The 20,257-nt window shown below is 49.2% G+C and overlaps 1 protein-coding gene across 2 annotated transcripts in view; it reads right to left on the bottom strand.

The window, feature by feature from the left end:
• Positions 1-12,369: 12,369 nt before the first annotated feature.
• Positions 12,370-20,257, bottom strand: part of SELENOI (selenoprotein I) — a 51,827-nt gene continuing 43,939 nt past the window's right edge. The window contains exons 9-10 of one of the 2 annotated variants that reach the window (XM_084829544.1): positions 18,564-18,746; positions 12,370-17,027 (exon numbers count right to left, since the gene is read on the bottom strand). In XM_084829544.1, coding sequence (XP_084685670.1) covers positions 16,899-17,027; positions 18,564-18,746 — 312 coding nt within the window. In that variant the 3' untranslated portion in view covers positions 12,370-16,898. The remainder of the gene's footprint in view (positions 17,028-18,563; positions 18,747-20,257) is intronic. The other variant, XM_084829542.1, reaches the window with a different exon arrangement.

Below are 20,257 nucleotides of genomic sequence, written 5' to 3'. Positions count from 1 at the left end.
CTGAATAAACCTTGCAGTGCAAACGTCCTTTCAGGAAGGATTTGCATGTGGTTTCCCCAGGCTCCTGGAAGGGCAGGAGGTGATGCCCCCACCTGCATGCAAAACCCAGCTTGTGCAGAAGCGGGCGGGTGGGGGGGCTGTGTGGCTGGGGTGGGCAGACCCTGGCTCGTGGTGGGCAGAGTGGCCGGCGCTTGGTAGCTGGGCGGGCTTCTCCGACTCTCTGGGCGTTTCTGCCCCAGGGCGCGACACTGTTTCCATGCCCGTCCCCGTCCCCCCCCCAGGCCCCTGGGGCCGGGCATCCGCAGGAACCCCGCTCCCCCCGCTGGCCGGGTTCGAGATTTCTAGCCACGCATCCCGCCACAGCGCCTGGAGAGGAAAACCACCGTCGCGCTGACTCAAAGCCGCCCTGCCCGTGTACCCCCCTCCCGCCGCTGGCCTGGTGCTCTCCAGATATGTCGGACTGGAACTCCCGCCCCCCCAGCCAGCCTGGCCGGTGCCCGCCAGGGCCCTCGCACCTGCAGGGGAGCCAGCTGCGGAAGGTTGCAGCAGATGCGCCCTCCCCTCCCCGGCCTCTGCACAACTGCCCCCCCCCCCGCAGCAGGGGAGTCGTTATCGAAGGCCCACCTGGGCACGGGCCCCAGGTCTTTTTTGAGCAGGGCCCTGGATCTTTTGAGCTGACCTAATTGCCATTTTTTTTAACATTTTCCCATTGACTTGCATTGGAAAATAGAAACGGATGTAATTTTTTTTACTTTGTATGATTAATACATGAAATTTGGAGACCTGGGAGGAGCGCCCATGGAGCTGCTTGTACCTGACAAATTTCAGGCAGTTAGGTTCAGTGGCTTTTGTGCTAGTCACAGGTAAATTTCGCTATTTTCAAGAAAATCTGCCAAAGCAAAGAGCTGTAATTTTTTTGTGCTTCCACATAAGTGCATGGAATTTGGGGACCTGGCAGCCTCTCTGGAGCTGACTGAATCTGCCAAATTTCAGACAGTTAGGCCCAGTGGCTTTTGTGCTATCCACAGGTAAAATTGCTTTTTTGAAGAATATCTGTCAAAGTAAAGAGCTATAATTGTTTTGTGCTTCCACATAAGTGCATGGAATTTGGGGACCTGGCAGCTTCTCTGGAGCTGACTGAACCTGCCAAATTTCAGACAGCTAGGTCTAGTGGCTTTTGTGCTAGCCATGCATAAAGTTTCCTTTTCTCAAAGACTAAAACAAAAAGTAAAAACTGTCAAGCCACACAGGGGATTAGAGGTCTTAATCAGAAGGTGTTTAAAGTGACCATTAGGAGGTCACTATCCCTAATCTGGTGTAGAGTATTTTTGAAGTGCAAAAAAACTCTCTCCATCTACTTTTCTGCTCTCACATGCCCACTGTTGGGAGCCTGCTTGCAATTAAATTTTGAAGAGGGAGATGGAAGGGAAGAAAGAGCTCCATGTGAAATACTGGTGTTTCACACAGCATCTGATTTTACTGCCCCAAACTGGAATCTTTGGCTCCTGCAGAAGTTTAGTAGCTTCAGTACAGGAAAGGATCCAGTCAGCCTCCACAAATCTCTTTGTCCCCCTCCACTTTAATTTCCCCTAAAGAGCTGTAGGACTTGAATTATTCCAAAAGGAAGGTTAGGACTATGTGGCGTCATGATCTGCTGAGGCTTTTAAATAGGTTCTAGAGCGTTAAAAAAAGCTAGAAAAAACCCTCAGCCACCTCACCTCATAAAGTTAATTTAAGTATTGCAATCTTACAAACCCTTTTCTGAAACAAGCCCTTGGCTTAAGGAATCCCCCCCCCCCACCGCACATTTTCAATCACCATTCTTCTTTTCTTCTTCCCTCCCCTCCCCTCCCCTCCCCTCCCCTCCCCTCCCCTCCCCTTTCTCTCTCTTCTTTATTCCACCCAGAGCATATCTTGGGGAATTCTTAAAGAGAATTCTCTTCCATGGTCAAGAGAAGTTCTGAACTGTATTTTACTTTATACAAACAGACAAAACAAGAGGGTTGGTTTTTCTCCTTCCCACTCAGGTCTTTGAGAAAAGTGGGTTCACATGGTTGCAGAGAAACCCCCTGGACTCCTTCCCCTCCTCTGGCTGCAGGCTTTTGTAGCAGGAACAACATTTCACTCTCATCTGAAATTTGACAAACCTGCAGACACTGAAATGCACATTTTGGAACGGTGACTTGAAGTCTGAAAATTAAAAACTTTGCAGACTGCTTGAAAACTACTAGATCTGACCTTGCCAAATTCACTTCCCTGCCTTGCCCATTCTAAATGCAAGCTGCATAAGCCAGGCCTTAGGAGATAGCTGATCAGAACTCATGACTGAACCTGGAACAAAGCGGATGTCCTGCTACAGAACTATAGCCCCTCCCTAGCTTCTTTCACGCTTCCATGAGGCAATGCTGTGTACAGTTCTGGTTACCACACCTAAAAAAAGATATTGCCAGGCTGGAAAAGGTGCAGAGGAGGGCGACTAACGTGAACAAGGGGCTGGAGCGTCTCCCTTATGAGAGAAGGTTACAACAGCTGGGATTGTTGAGCTTGGAAAAAAGGAGGGTAAGGGAGACAGGATAGAGGTCCACAAAAGTATGCATGGTGTGGAGAATGTGGATAGGGAGACATTTTTCTCCCTCTCTCAAAATACTAGAACCCAGTGGGGTCATCCTGTGAAGCTGATTGGTGGGAGATTCTGGACAGAGAAAAGGAAGGACTTCTTCACACGACGCATAGTTAAACTATGGAACTCGCTACCGCAGGATGTAGTGATGGCCACCAATTTGGACGGCTTTAAAAGGGGGTTAGTCAGATTCCTGGAAAAGGCTGTCAATGGCTACTAGTCTTGATGGCTCTGTGCCACCTCCAGTACCAGAGGCAGTGAGCCTAGTACACCGGTTGCTGGGGAACATGGGCAGGACGGTGCTGTTGCGCTCATGCCCTGCTCGTGGGTTCCTGGTTGGCAGCTGGTTGGCCACTGTGTGAACAGAATGCTGAACTAGATGGACCTTGGTCTGATCCAGCATGGCTCTTTTGATGTTCTTAATTCCCTGTAATTTGGTGTTTTCATATGACTTTTACCAGCCCAGGCATTCCAGCATATTGACTGGTTAATTTTAGTGCTGTTACAAAATCTGTTAGGTAGTCCTCAAAGGGCCTGGAAAATTCTAACAATGATCATCTAGTCACAAATATCCCATTTATAGGCAAGGTACATGAGGATGGTGGCAGCCCAACTCCAGGGGCAGTTGGCCGAGGCAGATTATCTAGACCCCTTTCTGGGTTTAGGTTGGGGTTTGGACCAAAACAGCCTTGGTCAGCCTGATGGATGACCTTTGTCAGGAAAGACACAGCAGGAGGGCAACCCTGTTGGTTCTCCTTGATCTCTGTTACTTTTGATATGACTGGTCATGGTTTCTTGCTGGACAGGTTGGCGGGTTGGGGCACTATGATATGGTGATTCCACTGTTACCTGCAGCATCAATTACAGATAATAGTATTGGGGCATTTCTGCTCAACCCCATGGCATTTGACCTGTGGGCTCCTGCAATATTCCATCTTGTCCTACATGTTCTTTTTTATTTATTTTATATATTTATTATTATTACATTTCTATACCGCTCAATAGCCAAAGCTCTCTGGGTGGTTTACAAAGATTAAAAACATTTAAAAATACAATATACAGATTTTAAAAGCCTATTCCATAAAAAAGCACATGAACAGACAATATACAGAAGAACATATATCTAAAACAACTTCAGACAAGCAATCTCAAAGCAAACAACCATAACCATAAGCCATTCCAGGATCAATTAAAAGTTATCATATACTGCCAAATGCCTGGGAGAAAAGAAAGGTCTTAACCTGGTGCCCAAAAGATAACAATGTTGGCGCCAGCAGGCCTTGTCAGGGAGATAATTCCAAATTCCATAATTTGGGGGCCACCACCGAGAAGGCCCTCTCCCTTGTCGCCGTCTTCCAAGCTTCCCTCAGTGCAGACAGCCGGAGGAGGGCCTTAAATGTTTGTTTGTTTGTTTGTTTATTTATTTAAAACATTTCTATCCCGACCTATATCATTAAGATCTCAGGGCAGCATACAGATAAAATCAGTTATAAAACAATAAATAATTTAAACACCTAAAAACATATTAAACTATTAAACGAGCTAAAAGCAGTTAAAATCTAAAACAATAAAACAGTTAAAACCATGTGCTAGGGAATGCATTTAGCTCTCAAAGGCTTTGGTAAAAAGCCATGTTTTTACTTGGCGCCAAAATGAGACCAATGTCTGCGCCAATTGGGCCGGCAAGGGGAGGGTATTCCACAACCGGGGTGCCCCAGCAGAGAAGGCCCTCTCCCACGTCCCACCATAGTGTATGCTTCATACTGGTGGGACGCAGAGGAGGGCCCCTCCAACAGATCTCAGTTCTTGGGCAGGCATATATAGGGAGAGGCACTCCCTCAAATACTGAGGTCCCAGGCTGCCTAGGGCTTTAAATGTCATCACCAAAACCTTGAATTCTGACTGGAAGCATATTGGCAGCCAATGCAATTCCTTTAAACCCGGTGTTATATAGCTTTTATGAGGTGTTCCAGTCAGCAGTCCAGCTGCTGCATTTTGCACTAGCTGCAACTTCCATGTCGTCTTCAAGGGCAGCCCCAATAAAGTGCATTGCACGAGTCTAATCAGGAAATTACCAGTGCATGCACTAGGTTATCCCTGTCCAGGAAAGGCCATAGCTGGCGTATCAGCTGAAGCTGGTCCCAAGTACTCCGGGCCATGGAGTCCACGGGGGGGCTCCAGTGACAGGAATGGATCTAGGAGGGCCCCCAAGCTACGCACCTGCTCCTTCAGGGGGAGTGCAACCCCGTCCAGGACAGGTCGCTTACCCAATTCCTGGACTCAGGAACCACTAATCCACAGAGCTTCCATCTTGTCAGGATTTAGCTTCAGTTTATTGGCCCTCTTCCAGCCCATTACAGCCTCCAGGCACTGGTCCAGCACCTTCACCGCCTCAGCCGACTCCAACGACAAGGAGAAATAGAGCTGAGTATCATCAGCGTACTGGTGACATGTTGAGTGTAGTGTACGGGTAGGTTCGTGTCGGGAGAGGCGCTCCGTCAGGAATGTGGTCCCATGCTGTGTAAGGCTTTATAGGTTAAAACCAGCACCTTGAATCGGGCAGCCATTGCAAGTGGGCCGGAGTTGGTCTTATATGTTCTGGTCCCCATTATCAACCTGGCTCCCACATTTTGCATGAGCTGCAGCTTCCAAACCATCTTCAAAGGCAGCCCCACGTAGAGTGCATTGCAGTAATCTAACTTGGAGGTTACCAGAGCATAGACAACTGAAGCCAGGTTATCCCTGTCCAGACAGATCGCTGGGCCACCAGCCGAAGTTGGTAGAAGGCGCTCCGTGCCACTGAGGCCACCTGAACCTCAAGTGACAAAGATGGTTCCAGGAGGGCCCCTAAGCTACGGACCTGCTCCTTCAGGGGGAGTGCAACCCCATCCAGAACAGGCTGAACACCCTCCATCCAGTCAGCAGAACAACCCACCAGCAGCATCTCAGTCTTGTCTGGATTGATTTTCACTCTGTTAGCCCTCATCCGGTCCATTGTCGCAGCCAGGCACTGATTTAGCACATCCACAGCCTCACCTGAAGATGAATAGGAGAAATAGAGCTGCGTCTCGTCAGCATATTGGTGACAATGCGCCCCAAAACGCTGGATGGCTGCACTCAGCGGTTTCATGTAGATGTTAAATAGCATGGGGGACAAAACTGACCCCTGTGGAACTGGAGAATCCACGGGGCTGAGCAATATCTCCCAAGCACCACCTTCTGGAGCTGACCCTCCAAGTAGGAGCAAAACCACTGCAACACAGTGCCTTCCACTCCCAGCTTAGACAATCGTCCCAGAAGGATGCCATGGTTGATGGCATTGAATGCCGCCGAGAGATCAAGGAGAATCAACAAGGTCACACTCCCCCTGTCTCTCTCCCGACATAGGTCATCATACAGGGCGACCAAGGCTGTTTCTGAACCCCGACCGAAATGGATCTAGATAATCAGTCTCATCCAAGAGTGTCTGGAGCTGGCTGGCAACCACCCGCTCAAGAACCTTGCCCAGGAAAGGAAGATTTGCCACTGGCCTAAAATTGCTAAGATTTTCCGGGTCCAGTGAAGGTTTCTTTGGGAGTGGTCTCACTACCGCCTCTTTGAGGAGGCCCGGGACCACTCCGTCTCGCAAGGAGGCATTAATCACCTCCCTGGCCCAGCCAGCTGTTCCCTGCCTGCTAGTTTTTATAAGCCAAGAAGGGCAAGGATCCAGCCCACCTCAGAGGGGTCTATGGTGTCCTTGGGGCCGGCATGTAATAGCCCCCTTTAGCATCTATATGAAGCTCCCTCCCCATATTATTTACTTCTGCCAACTTTGGGGTTTCCCAGAGCATGCTGTTACCTCCCCTCTTCTGTGTGGGTGGTGCCATTTCGGCTACTTAATGTATCAGCACTCATCCCTGAAGTTGGGACATGGAGAGAATGATGCTTTTGTTTGGATTTTATCATCTATTTCCTGCTGTTTCTGCAATTTTGCTGTGTTCGTTTTGTGTTTTTTCTTGTATTTGTTGTTAAGCCTGGGAGCTTTGTGTTGAAGACAGACTTGTCAATTGACCACATCAGCCCGTGCATACAGCAAAGAGCTTTCCCGTTTCTGTCAGAAGGGGGGCATCTCCATGCAGGTATTCTTGTTGAGGGCAAAGAATGAAAGGCAGCACCTGCATGGGCAGGGGGTCTGGGCTGCAACACGTTACCCTGATATGAGCGAGTTAAGAATTTGATGGGACGAAATAAAAAAGCAAAGCAAAGAAATAAAAACAGCATTTGCCTTGCAGGGCTCAGAGGAGGGAGAGCTGCGGCGGCCCGTGGCACAGTGGGCAGTGGTGGGGGTGTGCTCCTGGCTGAGCAGCAGCCCCCTGGGGGCTCAGCGCAACCCCTTGCTGGAGGCAGGAAGCAGCCATGCCATCTGGCAAGGCCCTGCTGTGGCTGACGGACGAGGCGCTGGAGTGCGGGGTGTGGCGGCCGGGAGCTGCTGCGCGAGGTGTTCTGCCTCTGCATTTAGCGGGAGATGGAAGAGCTGCTGGGCCTTGTGGATGGCGAGGGATGGCATCTCCGGGGGCCAGTGGGAATGAGGCCCGCTCTGGGGTTCAGTGGGAACTCTTGCAGCAGGGCATGCTGGATGGGGAGGGCGATCCTGGCCCGATCCTGGCAGGCCAGACACACAGCGCTGGGGGCAGGAAGTGAACCAGTTCATAAATGATCTGGCATTAGGAGTGAGCAATGAAGTGGCCAAGTTTGCAGACGACACCAAATTATTTAGGGTGGTTAAAACGAAAAGGGATTGTGAAGAGCTCCAAAAGGATCTCTCCAAACTGGGAAAATGGGCATCTAAATGGCAAATGCGGTTCAATGTAAGCAAGTTTAAAGCGATGCACACTGGGGCAAAAAAGACCAACTACAAGTATAGCCTGATGGGATCTGAGGTAGCGGTGACTGACCAGGAAAGAGATCTTGGGGTTGTGGTGGACAGCTCAATGAAGATGTCAACCCAGTGTGCAGATGCTGTGAAAAAGGCAAACTCCATGTTAGGTGTAATTAGAAAAGGGATTGAGAATAAAACTGCCAACATCATACTGCCCCTGTACAAATCTACGGTGCGACCACACTTGGAATACTGTGTTCAGTTCTGGTCACCACACCTAAACAAAGATATTGCAACGCTGGAAAAGGTGCAGAAAAGGGCAACTAAAATGATCAAGGGGCTGGAGAACCTCCCTATGAGAGAAGGATACAACAGCTGGGATTGTTTAGCCTGGAAAAAAGGAGGGTAAGGGGAGACATGATAGAGGTGTACAAAATTATGCATGGTGTGGAGAATATGGATAGGGAGATACTTTTCTCCCTCTCTTCAAAATACTAGAACCCACAGTCATCGGAGATTCAGGACAGATATAAGGAAGGGCTTCTTCACACAGCGCATAGGTGAACTATGTAATTTGCTACCACAGGATGTAGTAACGGCCATCAATTTGGATGGCTTAAAAGGGGGTTAGATAGCTACCTGGAGGAGAAGGCTCTGTGCTGCCTCCAGTACCAGAGACAGTGAGCCTATGTTCACCAGTTACTGGGGAACATGGGTGGGAGGGTGCTGTTGTGCTCATGCCCTGCTTGTGGGTTCCTGCTTGACAGCTGGTTGGCCACTGTGTGAACAGAATGCTGGACTAGATGGGCCCTTGGACTGATCCAGCAGGGCTCTTCTTATGTTCTTATGCTCTTATCCTGAGAGGATTGCACCCTTAACCACATATAACAGAGGTCCCCAACCTTTTTTGGCCAGTGGGCACATTTTGAATCCTGACAAAGTTTCAAGGGCACCAGTGACAACATGGCTGCCATGTAGGCATGGCTACTCACAAAATGGTCACCTGGGGTGGGGTGGGGGTCAGGTCCGAAAGATGACAAGACTGCAAAATAGTTCAAATATGAAATAATTTACTAACAAAAAAAAATCAGAAATACAAACATCCAAACATTAGCAGCAAGTAGTTATAACAGAAATGTAAACATCCAAATATTCCTGGCATAGAAATAGAAATACCAACAAGCAACATTCAAACATTTCTGCATGGAAGGAGAACAAACACCCGCTGACACCCAGCACTTTCTTTTTACATGGGATCTCCCCCAAACACCTTAAAATTACAGATCACATCGGTCTCCAAGTACTGACCCTTAAAATTCACATTTATGGCACTTGCCTGCACAACCACAGCATGCATAGAAGGATCAGAGGCATGGATCATCATGAGTTTTAAATGGGATCTCCTCCAAACCAACCTGAAACTGCAGGTCACATTGGAGACCTGTGTTTTTAAAGTGGTTTGGGGAAGATCACATGTAGAATTCGTAAGTAAGAGATCACCCATTTTTAATCCTACTGGGAAACGCAACTTTAAAAACAAGAATGAGGCTTCTGTGGCACCATAAAAAAAATAAAAGACTACTAAAATGTTAGCACTAACTGGCACAAACTTAAATGGGCTATAATCAACTTCACTCACACACACAGAGATGCTCTCATATGCACAAGCTCACGAACACACACGTGCTGTCGAAGAGCCTCTGAAAACACGGTGGTGGAAGGTTAGAGCTGAAACAAGGATGCCTCCGACACTGGAAAACAGGCTTGAGAAGGGGCAGAAGAGGGCCAGGAAAACAGGGGTGGACAGAAAAAAAATTGAGGGAAGAGTGTGGGGAAACACCCTAACTTTGTTTTCACCACCTCCCGTTGCATGAAGTACCAATCCTGGCAACCACCACCAACAGAAAGGAGTTGGGTGGGCAAAGAAGCAGAGAAAGGCTCTGGCCTCCCCCCTCCCCCACAAAAAGCCTCCACCACCATGAACTGCAAAACAAACAAATGGGGCTGGGTGGGCAGCCCACAAGCCCAGAAATCTAGCATGCACAATGAGCAAATGCAGTGCAGGCACACGAGTGAGCAAAATCCTTAACTTTGCACATGCTCCCCATGTGCACCAAGCAACATCCAGAGAGCCACAGCAAACAAGGCAGGCAGCCATGGGGTGGTGGTGGCTGGGAAATGCCCCTGCATCACCACCACCCCAAACACAACAGCCTGAAGGTAAAGCATCACCGGCAGATAAGTGAACAGGCTGGAAATTCCATTGCTTCACCCACCCTTCTCTGAAACAAACAAATGGAAGGGCACAGAGGACAACCACTGCACCTCCAAACACGCTAAGGGTTGGAGACGAAGTGCCATCCCCTCCCCCTCAAAAATGCAGATAGGAAGGTGAGCAGGTGGGTGGGAAATGCCCTCTCTTTGCCAGTGCTCCCCTCTCCAGTGGAAAAGACCCCACCCTGCTTTGCATTCAAATGGAACACTTGCTTTCCCTTCCAGCACAGCCACCCACCCACCACTCACACCTAGAAGGATGTCTTTTCGTAACCTATTACTTTGGCCAACCAGAGAGCAGGGGGCACATCGAAGCTGCAAGCAGAGGTTCATAGACTTAAAACATAGAGTAAGCAGATCCATAGACTTAACAAGAGCAACCAGGAAGTTTGTGACATGCTTTGTATACATAGAAATCACAAAGGCACTATTAGAGGGCTCGCGGGCACACCTCGCGGGCCTCGCCCAGGCAGCATGTTGGGGACCCGACAGAGAAGGTAGGTTTGTTCTCTTGAACATAATTGAGTGGTAAAAGAGTGTTTTCCCTAATTTCTACCCCCACCCATTTGTATCAAACTGAAAGCCCAGCTGGGGTTGCCTCCAGTTTCCAGCAGTGCTTTCCCCACCTCCTGAAATGCCCTTGTGTAATAATTACCCAGCCTTGTGATAAGTTCCATGGGGTTTTCTTGGCAGGAATACTGGGGTGGGTTGCCATTTCCTTCTCCAGTGGACCACATTTTGCCAGAACTCTCCGCTATGGCCTGCCTGTCTTGGGTGGCCCTGCACTGCATAGCTTATGGCTTCACTGAGTTACGCAAGCCCCTTGAAGGCAAAAGGAGAAGGGGACGGCAGAGGATGAGATGGCTGGATAGCATCACTGATGCAATGAATATGAATTTGAGCACACTCTGGGAAAGAGAGGAGGACAGGAAGGCCTGGCGTGCTCTGGTCCATGGGGTCACGAAGAGTCGGACACGACTTAACGACTGAACAACAACAATAATTACCCAACATTAGGCAACCCTGTAAGGTAGGTGGTTAGTAATAAGACCATCCCTCATGCTCTTGGAGCAGATGGAAGGGCTGCGAGGGTCTTGCCTCAGGCCGCCTAGTGAGCTCTTGGTAGGGGTGAAGATGACCTGACTTGGCCACCACAATCCAGAGCTCTTGTGTGTCTGCGTATAATAAAGCAGCTCCCAGCTCTCGGCCACTGTGGGGCTTTGGGTCTCTCTCACGATCATTTCGGCCTCCTTGTTTCTGACAGAGTGAAGCAGGAAAGCCTGCAGCACAACAAGCGACTCTGCCTGGAGAGGGACAGTGCGGAAGCAGCCAACCTAGATGATGCTCCAACCCGGCTGTTGCTCTCAGCTGGGCCTCCGACGGGAGCAGGGGCTCAATGGCTGGAGGAAGGCAGCGGCAGCATGAGGCTGGGACGTGCTCATCTCCGCAGGCCAAGACCACAGCGCCAGCAGCGAAGCCCGTGCTCCAGAGAAGCCTGGACTGACCGGGGGAGGGGGAGACTGAGCACCACCCTGCTGCAGAAAGGATCTGCTGCTGGCAGCTCTCGGAAGTGAGCCGGCGCTGTCTGGGGTGTGGGGCAAACTGTACAACTGCCTCTTGGAGCGCATTCAAGATTCCCCATTCATCTTAAAACAAACCTGCTACCTCCATATGAACTCGCGCGTGCCAATCTGGATTAAATTTTCTTGGATGACCAGCTGAAGTGTCCAGGGCCATTTCTGAACCTGGAATATTGTGTTGCAGGCAGGGTGGCTGGGTGGATGAGAGAAGGAAAGGTGCTAAATTGGACGGAGCGCTTGCTGAATCCACTGGCAGGTCCTCGGCCTCCCGGCTCCTCGGCCCTCCCTTCCTCACAGCAGCCTCTGGAAGAATTTCGACCTGCCCACTGCCAGGCACTGATTGGTTTCAGTTGCATAAGCCCCTAATGGCCAGGGAGCATTCTGGAGTCCAACCAGATTATTATTATAGATTATCATAAAAGTCTGCCCCACCAGGGCTCCCCAGATCCCCCCACCAACCGTCTGGTGGATCCCTGGCTTTTGTGCAGGTCTTCTTACCCATTCTGAAGGGTTGAAATGCCCCCCTCCCAAGGCTGAGCTTTCACTGGCAGGAAGAGCTTTAAGCAGACAGGCTGGTATTCTGATCATGCCCCTTTTGCCTTTGGCCCTGCCCACCACTGGAATGCGGCCCTCGGGCTAGAAGAGGTTCAGCACCCCTGCACTAGGCAATGGGCCGCTGGTGGCCGCTGGGTGAACAGAATGCTGGACTAGAGAGGCCTTTGGTCTGATCCAGCTTCAGGGCTCTTCTGATGTTCTTAGGACCCCTACCAGAAAGACTAGAACCCTGCAAGCAGTTACGTCACAGCATCCATTCCGCCCCCAGCCAAGCCAGGGCCAAGACCAGCTAGAATCCTGCCTGCCAGCACCTTGTATCCCATCCATCCAGCTCTTGGCAGCTTCTGTGATGATCCTATTGTGTAGAAGCTGCTGTTTTGTGAGCCACTAACTCTGCTTCAGTAAGTTCCAGCCCTGCACATGGTTTCTTTCTTATGTCCAGAATTTGACAAGCACCCAGAGATGAGGAGAGAGATGTTAAAAAGGTTGGAAAAATTTTTATTGATGTTTTATTTCATAATAAGTTTTTGAAGTTATTAAATACAATAAATATTTACCAGTAATAATAGATATCATGGATCAGAATTCACATCCATTGCAAGACAGTCAACCTCCAACAATGTGCAAGACAGACATAAATCCTGATGATGTGTGAAAGGTTGTGGAGAAACCTACGGTGACCATGTACAGTTGTTCCCTATTGCAATCTTCTTTCACTAATAATGATCTGTACAGTCAGTTTGCTTTGACACAGCTAGTCCTGGCCAGGGTCTGTTGGACCAAATGCTTTGCAGAATACAAGCCAGCTATGATGCCCTTGTCTGAGAAGGGGGGGGGGGCTTCCTGAGAGAAAGCACCCACAAAGACCAAGGCACCCTTTAAGGGAGGGCCAAATTCTAGAAAGGGACCCAGCGACTACCTTTCCTCTTAGGGGAAGAACCCAGAAGCAAGGAATGCTTCTTGCCCTCATTTGTGCCCCAAATGCGCTACATTAGAAAGGGCGAAGGATTCTACCTCCATCTTTCACTCAAAATTAGCTTCTCAGAAATGCCAAGAACACAGGGAGAGACCCAGAAAGCAAGGAAGACCAAGCAGTCCAAAATCTATGCATAGCTCATTCCTGCTTCTAGACAGTCTCTCCTTTGAAAAGGGCTCTTCCCTTGCCTACATTCAAAGTAAGATTGTCAGCAGAGAAAGGATTCTGTCAACCGTGAGATATCAGGAGTGTGCTGTTGCACTGCCACTGAACTCTTACCACCCTAAAAACTCTTACACTCACCTAAATGGGCACAATCCATGGCCCTTGCTAAGGGAGATTAGTACTGAGAGCCCCCTTCCAATCATGTGCGTCCCTAACCTAACCCTTTGCTACATGGGCAGTAAAGCTGCGGGCTGGCTCTGCACTGCAGAGTCTGTTATTTCCTAATGGGTCTGCTGCAGCAGACGGACCCACAGACAGACCAGTTCAAGCCTGCAATCCCTGATCATTGGGGATGTTGAGCAGGGGGATCAGGAAGGAGAGGACCCAAGTGATCACCACAAAACTTTACATCCTAGGATCATTTTCAAACAAAAATGGCACTTTGAAAGGAAACACGCACACACACACACCACTGAGTCCAACACACACACACACAAACTTCCTAACTACATCACTGGGTTGACCCAAGGCTCCATGAAGTGCCTTGCCCAGAACACACTTTGAAATCAGTGTGAGGGACAGCCAAAGATCCTTGTGAGATTTACACCAGCCAAATTATTTGGGAATTATTCCAACATGAGTGCAGCCTGAGTGCATCATCAACTGATTAGTACAAAATAGACACCATTGAGGCTCTATGCCAGCCAGCTCTCTACAAGTGTCCTTGCAGTCTATGTCCAGTAACATGCAAGAAGGAAGATGCTACTGCACCATGCAAAGAATTTCTGGTCATCCCAGTCCTTTGTTTGCTTGGGAGTTACAGAGCAGCTGTAAAAGCTGACTGCCTCTCTACATAAGCCACATTTGGGACCAAACTCTGCCCTCAAGAGTCTCAGTCTCGCAAGAATGCAAACTGGTGATGCGGTACCTGTCCTCTGCAATTTCTTTGCCCAGACACCACCAGCCACACCTCTAAGTGTGCAATCCTATGCACGTTTAGATGGAAAAAAGTCTGGCAACCCTGCTGGCTGTGGAATCCCGGGAGCTGTCAGACTCTTCCTGTCTAAACATGCATAGGATTGCACCCTAACGAACCATTTGGAGGCAGGCCTTAAAGGGCCAAAGCCGCTGTGTATGTGCAGGGACACAGATGGTGGTGAATCAAGGCAGGTAAACAAAGCTTTTGCTCTCAACATGTAAAATGGAGGCGTCGTCTGTTCAAATGGCAAAAGAATATGCAAGGTTGGCCAAATGGTTTAAGAATCTGTTACGACTGTCCTAGCTGCATTTCTGGAAAGGAATGTCCTTTTCATTCACTGAGGTAATCTAGACAGCAAAATCAAGTTGGATTCAGAGAGAACCTCCAATCTTTTACAAACATCTCCTGAATGTGGGGAGCAAGTGGCAGAATGCACACAGCCACCCTTCAATACACAATACCTTTGTTTTAAAAATACTTGAGATGAACACAAAAAAAGGTGCTCCAAGACCACAGAAAAAATGGTGCATTTGATTCCCACTGAAAATTTGCAATAAGCTTTAAGTGGCAATAAAATTAAGACAAAACCAGCACAAATTAAATCCATTTTCCTAGCTTTCCCTTCTGAAGATGCTACACTTACTCCTTTAACTTGGACAACACTTAAAATGTTTTGTTTAAGACAGCTGACTATTTCTCAACTTGAGGCAAGTCATTTAAGGCACCAAATTCCTTATTGAGAAGCCCTGATCTGTAGGAAAGTAGAACCAAGTTTCTTTTGAGATTGAGAAAGAGAGAGAAACCGCCCTGGACATGCATAGTGGAGCACGAGTATTTCCTAGGAACATATATGCTTCCAAGCAGAGTCTAAAGGAGTGATTTACCAAATCACATCATTATGCTTGCGTCAGGCCTGCATATGAGGCACCTGCCTGCCAAAGGCCACTGGCTTCTGTGAAAAGCCTCATCATCGCCTTCTTTTTGTCCAAACGATTCTGATGCCACAGCAGCCTGTGCACCACTACTGCCAATTTGAGGACCCCCGTTTCCAAAACAAAAGCTGTTCTTCCAAAGAAAGAGACAGAGGACCAGGTGTTCCTACAATGATTCATTCATCAAACACAAAAGACAGACCCTCCCTTTGAATTGGTCACCTCCTCCAGGAGGGTCAAACAGCACCCTGCTTCCAGTGTCTCTGGTGCGATTTAGAATTGATTACTGTATTGCATTCCAGTGGTTACAGTGTCAAGTATTCAAGCATGTCTCAATTCCTCTGTACACCCAACTTTTTCCTGTGCAAAGTCATTTAATTAAAAAAGTGAATAAAGTCTCCTCACCCCTATTTCAGGTTCACTTTTACAGACATGAAACATTAAACAAATAAGCAAAAATCAGAATCATTTTGTTTCATCATCCATGTCAGAAACCAGTCTTTTTTCCTACTGCATTTTGAAAAGTGCATCACTAACCGTCAGAATCAGTTCTTCCTTTGCCCATTAACAGACCAGAAATAGCATTTGCAGTCAAACGTGAGAATTTCTTTTAAAAATCTATGTATGGAGGGAGAGAAAAAACCCCAGCCCCCAGATTTTACAGTGCCTACACCTTGCTTGCCAACATAATGATTCAAGTTTACAAAAGAAAATTTAAATAGTAATTTCACAATTCCAATTTTTTTTTCTGAAGAATGGAATGTGTCATCCACAAGGGGAAGGTGCCACGGCACAGCTTCCTCTTGTTTCAAACCACAAAACAAACAAACAAACAAACAAAAATTGCCCCTGCCGTTAATTACATATCAACATCCATCCTTTGCTGCGCTCAGTTTCTTCCGGGTGCAACCTTTCCAAGAAGGTTGGGTTTAGGCTGCACTCTTCATAACAAGCACACAGACAAATGAAAAAAATCTTCATTGAATAAAGCTATAAACAGAAGTGGGGGGGGGGGGAATCAGCGTTCAGTCTTCACCACCACTTGACTGAAATGGAATTAAAGACTGCTGAATACATTTCCAACCGGGTGATAAGCAGAAACAAGCCACTTGGTTAGATTGGAGACATCTACTAAAACGGGGCGTGAAAATCAAAATCACTTGGTGTTTGTTTTTTACAACAGAAAATAGAGTTAATTCCCCCATTAGGAAGCAGTGCAGCTCTGAAAGGGTGTGTGTACACACATATATGCCCGACTAACCGCTCTTGGAAATGTGCCGCGCCCCCCCCCCCCCGATGTTGTCACTACGAGCGCACACGCTGGAGTCAGGCCATTGGCAACAACTCCGTCCTGTGAAGGAGGCACTGCTGCTTCGTTCTCCAAGGCTGCCCATGCATGGCGGGCACAAGAAGTCCTGGGGTGGGGGGGATACATGGTTTAACCACTAGCCCCTTCAAAGAGTGCTTGCTTGCTTGCTTCCTTCCTCTCTCTCTCTCCCCACCAGAAGCTTCCAGCGTGACTGGATCCACAACTCTGGATGTTGAGAAGTCTGCCACCGTTTCCTCCTTCAGTTCCCAGAGGTCATTTTGCAGGCTACATTTTCAGCGTTAACACATGGCTCTTCTGTGGCAATCCCCTAGCTCCGCAGCCACTGCCGATGCCTTGGGGGTCATTATTTTTGGTGTCCGAAGGTTCTGAGGGGCATCGCCCCTGCCTGGCCAGGAGGTTTCCTTGGGCACATTGCTGGCCTAGCGCGTGCTTGTGACCATGACGTCCTTGCCATGTGGCTCAAACCGCCTGCACATCAGTGAGAGAGTTGGCATGATGGCAGTGGGGGAGGTGGGCAGGGGAACAATGGGCTGCCCAGCCCCAGATGGTCTCTGCCCCATAACCATCCCAAGTGGGTCAAATCCAGTTCCATGGTGATGGCTGAAGTATATTTACACAGGCTACCAAATTTACAGTACCTCTGAAGACCGCAGGCCAGCATTCTCCTCTGCCGACGCCTTCCCCACGTCTAGTCAATCGGAGCTGGGCTTTCGTAGCGAAAAGGTGCGGATGTTGAAGTGCTTGCTCAGCTGGCTCACCTGGGGGGGAGGGAGAAGTGAGCAAATGCAGGGGACGGGAGAGCCGGAAAACCAGGCCAGGGGCGGGACTGCTCAAGGGCTGCCCCTCGAATGCACCTCCCTCCCCCTCTCTGCACCACCACCCCTCCTGCTCCTCTGTCCCTCCTCTAGTTCCGCATCACACTCCTCCACAGGTCTCTTGCTTCATTGTGCCAACGCCCCTCTGCTGGTTCCCAATTCCCAGCATGACCGATTTCTCACTCACTCAACTCTTGGGAGGAAACAGCTGGGCGGGGGACTGCCCTTCTCAAGAAATGGCATCCCATGGACCCACTTGCTCAATGCAAAAGAATAGGGGCAGATTCATTAACATTTCTCAGACATACAAAGAACACATCTGGGCTGCTGCTGCCATCTACTGTAGGGAGTGGCTGATGTAATCTTCTATATTTTTTCCTCCAACTGTGGGCACTATAAAGTCAAGATACACAAGGACGGCACACATATATGTTTATATTTAATGGCCAGTGCAGGGGGAAAAATATCTCGGGGTGCCTTTGACAGTGGCTATTTTTATCAAGACGCAGCTGGGGCTGCTGGAGATCATGTCTGAATCTAGGTCTGGAGGGTGTGGCAGAGTGTGAAGCTGGAACCCAAAGGACTGGAAACCACTCTGAGCACCAGGTAAGGGCAGGAGGCCCGGCTCCTGGCATCGATACCTGGCTAACTGAGAGGCTTCATACTGCCTGCCAATCGCAGGGACTGGTGATGTGCCTCCCACTCCCTTCTATGCCTGAGGAGGGGTCTGGCCACACACACAGGCCCGGGTAGTTCACTGAACTATGTCTCAGCCTCAGAGTACGAACTGAAGCCCTGAAATCACCCGACACATTTTAAAAGTTTCGCTTGGCATCTAGTCCTCATCCAGTTTGAAGCTACTTTTATTCTGGTGTGTTACAGTAAGACGAAATATTTTAAAAATCAGCCTGTCCTTTAACAGTGAATGAAAGCTCGTTTATTCAATTACACGTTCTTCACTTCTTTCAGAAGGGCACCCACACTGAGGTTCTGGTAACGTGACCGTTTATTTAACTGCTTAATCTCTTAAAAGGCAGATTTTTAGCTTACATTTTGGCCCGCTGGGGATCAAATCAACTAAAACCTCTCTCGTCCACTGATAATCCTGATTTACAGCAGCTCCGTTCCTCGCGGCAAGCACTTGCTCAAGGTCACGTCATGCCAAGTACGCTCCTGTGGCACTGCAGCACAGAGGCCTCGACGCCACCGAGGGCACAGGGAGGCTGGCGCGCGGGAAGGAGGGAAGGGCGACAGCAGCACAGGCAGACCGGACGTCAGACCTCCGCCTCTCGCAGAGGAGCCGCTGCTCCCGCCAGCCTGGCTTCCTCACAGCTAATAGAAGCTCGGCTCACACTCGCCGAAGAGGTGGGGACGGGAGAAGCCTTTCCAGCTTGCCTGACCTCCAGCTGACAGCACCACTCAGGGCAGAGGAGCGAGTAGCCGAGCCGGGAGCCGAGCGCCAGACCTGGGATCGCTTACCACACTGACTCCGTAATGGATGTGGGCCAAGGTGATGCAGGTGGTGACCAAGTAGAGGAGGGTGGTCTCGTGCTCCGGCAGCATGTTCGACAGCACCGCCAGGAGGACCAGGGCCAGCGGCAGCAGCAGCCAGTTGAGGGGTTGGCAGCGCGTGCTGCTCATCTGGCAGACGATCAGCCGGCACTGGAAGGGAGGAAGGGGGCACGAGGAGGACGGTAAGGGAGGGAGTGGGGGAAGGAGGCTCAGGCTCCCCCGGCGCCTGCCCTCCCCGGGCAATCCACTGCTTCAGCAACAGCCCCAATCCATCGGGCAGCTTTTCCTGGAGCTACACTGAGGGTGCCCTTCTAGGATTCAGAGCTGAGCGTTGCCCTGGCCTGCTGCGCTCCGGATGTTTTGCACTTCAACCGCCGCCAGCTGCCCACTGGACAGGAATGCTGGGACTTTTAGTCCAAAAAAGCTGGAGGGCACCAGGACGGGTTGGCCAAAGCTGCTGTATGGTTTTTGTTTCAACTCTGCTTGAAAATGGCAAATGCAGTTCAATGTAAGCAACTTTTGTTCAGAATGATGTCCTCCTCCAAGTGTCTGCCCTCACCTGTTTGCTGTTGTTTAAAAAGAGCAGCCTAAGCTAGTAGTCAGCGAGGTTTCCCAAGTTTGGAGGCTACTTGAGGAGAATTTGCTCAAGCGTTTATGATTTTTCCAACCTGCTGAATTAGCTATTACTAGCTTGCTCTCAAGATTTCATAAAAATTGGTTAAACAGCGTGACTGCAAGAGCAAGTTTATGCTTATTATGTGTTCGGGTCAGCTATCTTGGCATCCACCCCGACGTTTTAGGGTCAATGCTAAAGTGCGTTGCTTGGGTTCAGATAGGTTTAGATTCAGTAGGTCAGAAAACAACAACACTCAAGCAGAGAGCTTCAGCTATCGGGCAGTATAGAAATGAAATAAATAAATAAATTTCTTCTCAAGTACATCAAAACGTGGGAAATCTCCCTGGCTATAGCGATCAATTGCAAGGTTGTAGAAAGCAGCCACGGGAAAGGAACAATAAGAACATAAGAACATAAAAAGAGCCCTGCTGGATCACACCGAGGGTCCATCTAGTCCAGCATTCTTTTCATACAGTGGGCAAACAGCCACAGGGAAATGCACAAGCAGGACATGAGCGCAACAAAAGATAGTAAGGCACTGGAGCCCCCCACCCCTCTCCAGTGGAAGTCGTATTCAGCCCTCCTCTAAATCCGCAAACATGATGGATGGTTTATATCCCAAGAGGAAAGGTTACAACATCTGGGACTGTTCAGCTCAGAAAAGAGGTGAGTGAGAGGAGATATGATAGAGGTGCAGAAAATTATGCATGGTGTGGAGAATGTGGATAGGGAGACATCTCTCTCTCTCTCTCTCTCTCTCTCTCTCTTTCTCTCTCTCTCAAACTACTAGAACCCAGTTGGGTCATCCCACGAAGCTGATTGGTGGGAGATTCAGGACAGATAAAAGGACTTCTTCACACAGCATGTAGTTAAACTATGGAATTCGCTACCACAGGATGTAGCGATGGCCACCAACTTGGATGGCTTTAAAAGGGGATCAGACAAATTCCTGGAGCAGAAGGCTATCGATGGCTACTGGTCCCGATGGCTATGTGCTACCTCCAGTACCAGAGGCAGTGAGCCTATGTACACTAGTTGCTGGGGA

This window comes from Heloderma suspectum, chromosome 1 (assembly GCF_057233095.1).
Source record: "Heloderma suspectum isolate Gila_16-S chromosome 1, 16-S_ref, whole genome shotgun sequence".
NCBI lineage: Eukaryota > Metazoa > Chordata > Lepidosauria > Squamata > Helodermatidae > Heloderma > Heloderma suspectum.
This window is presented reverse-complemented; position numbering and strand designations above follow the sequence as displayed.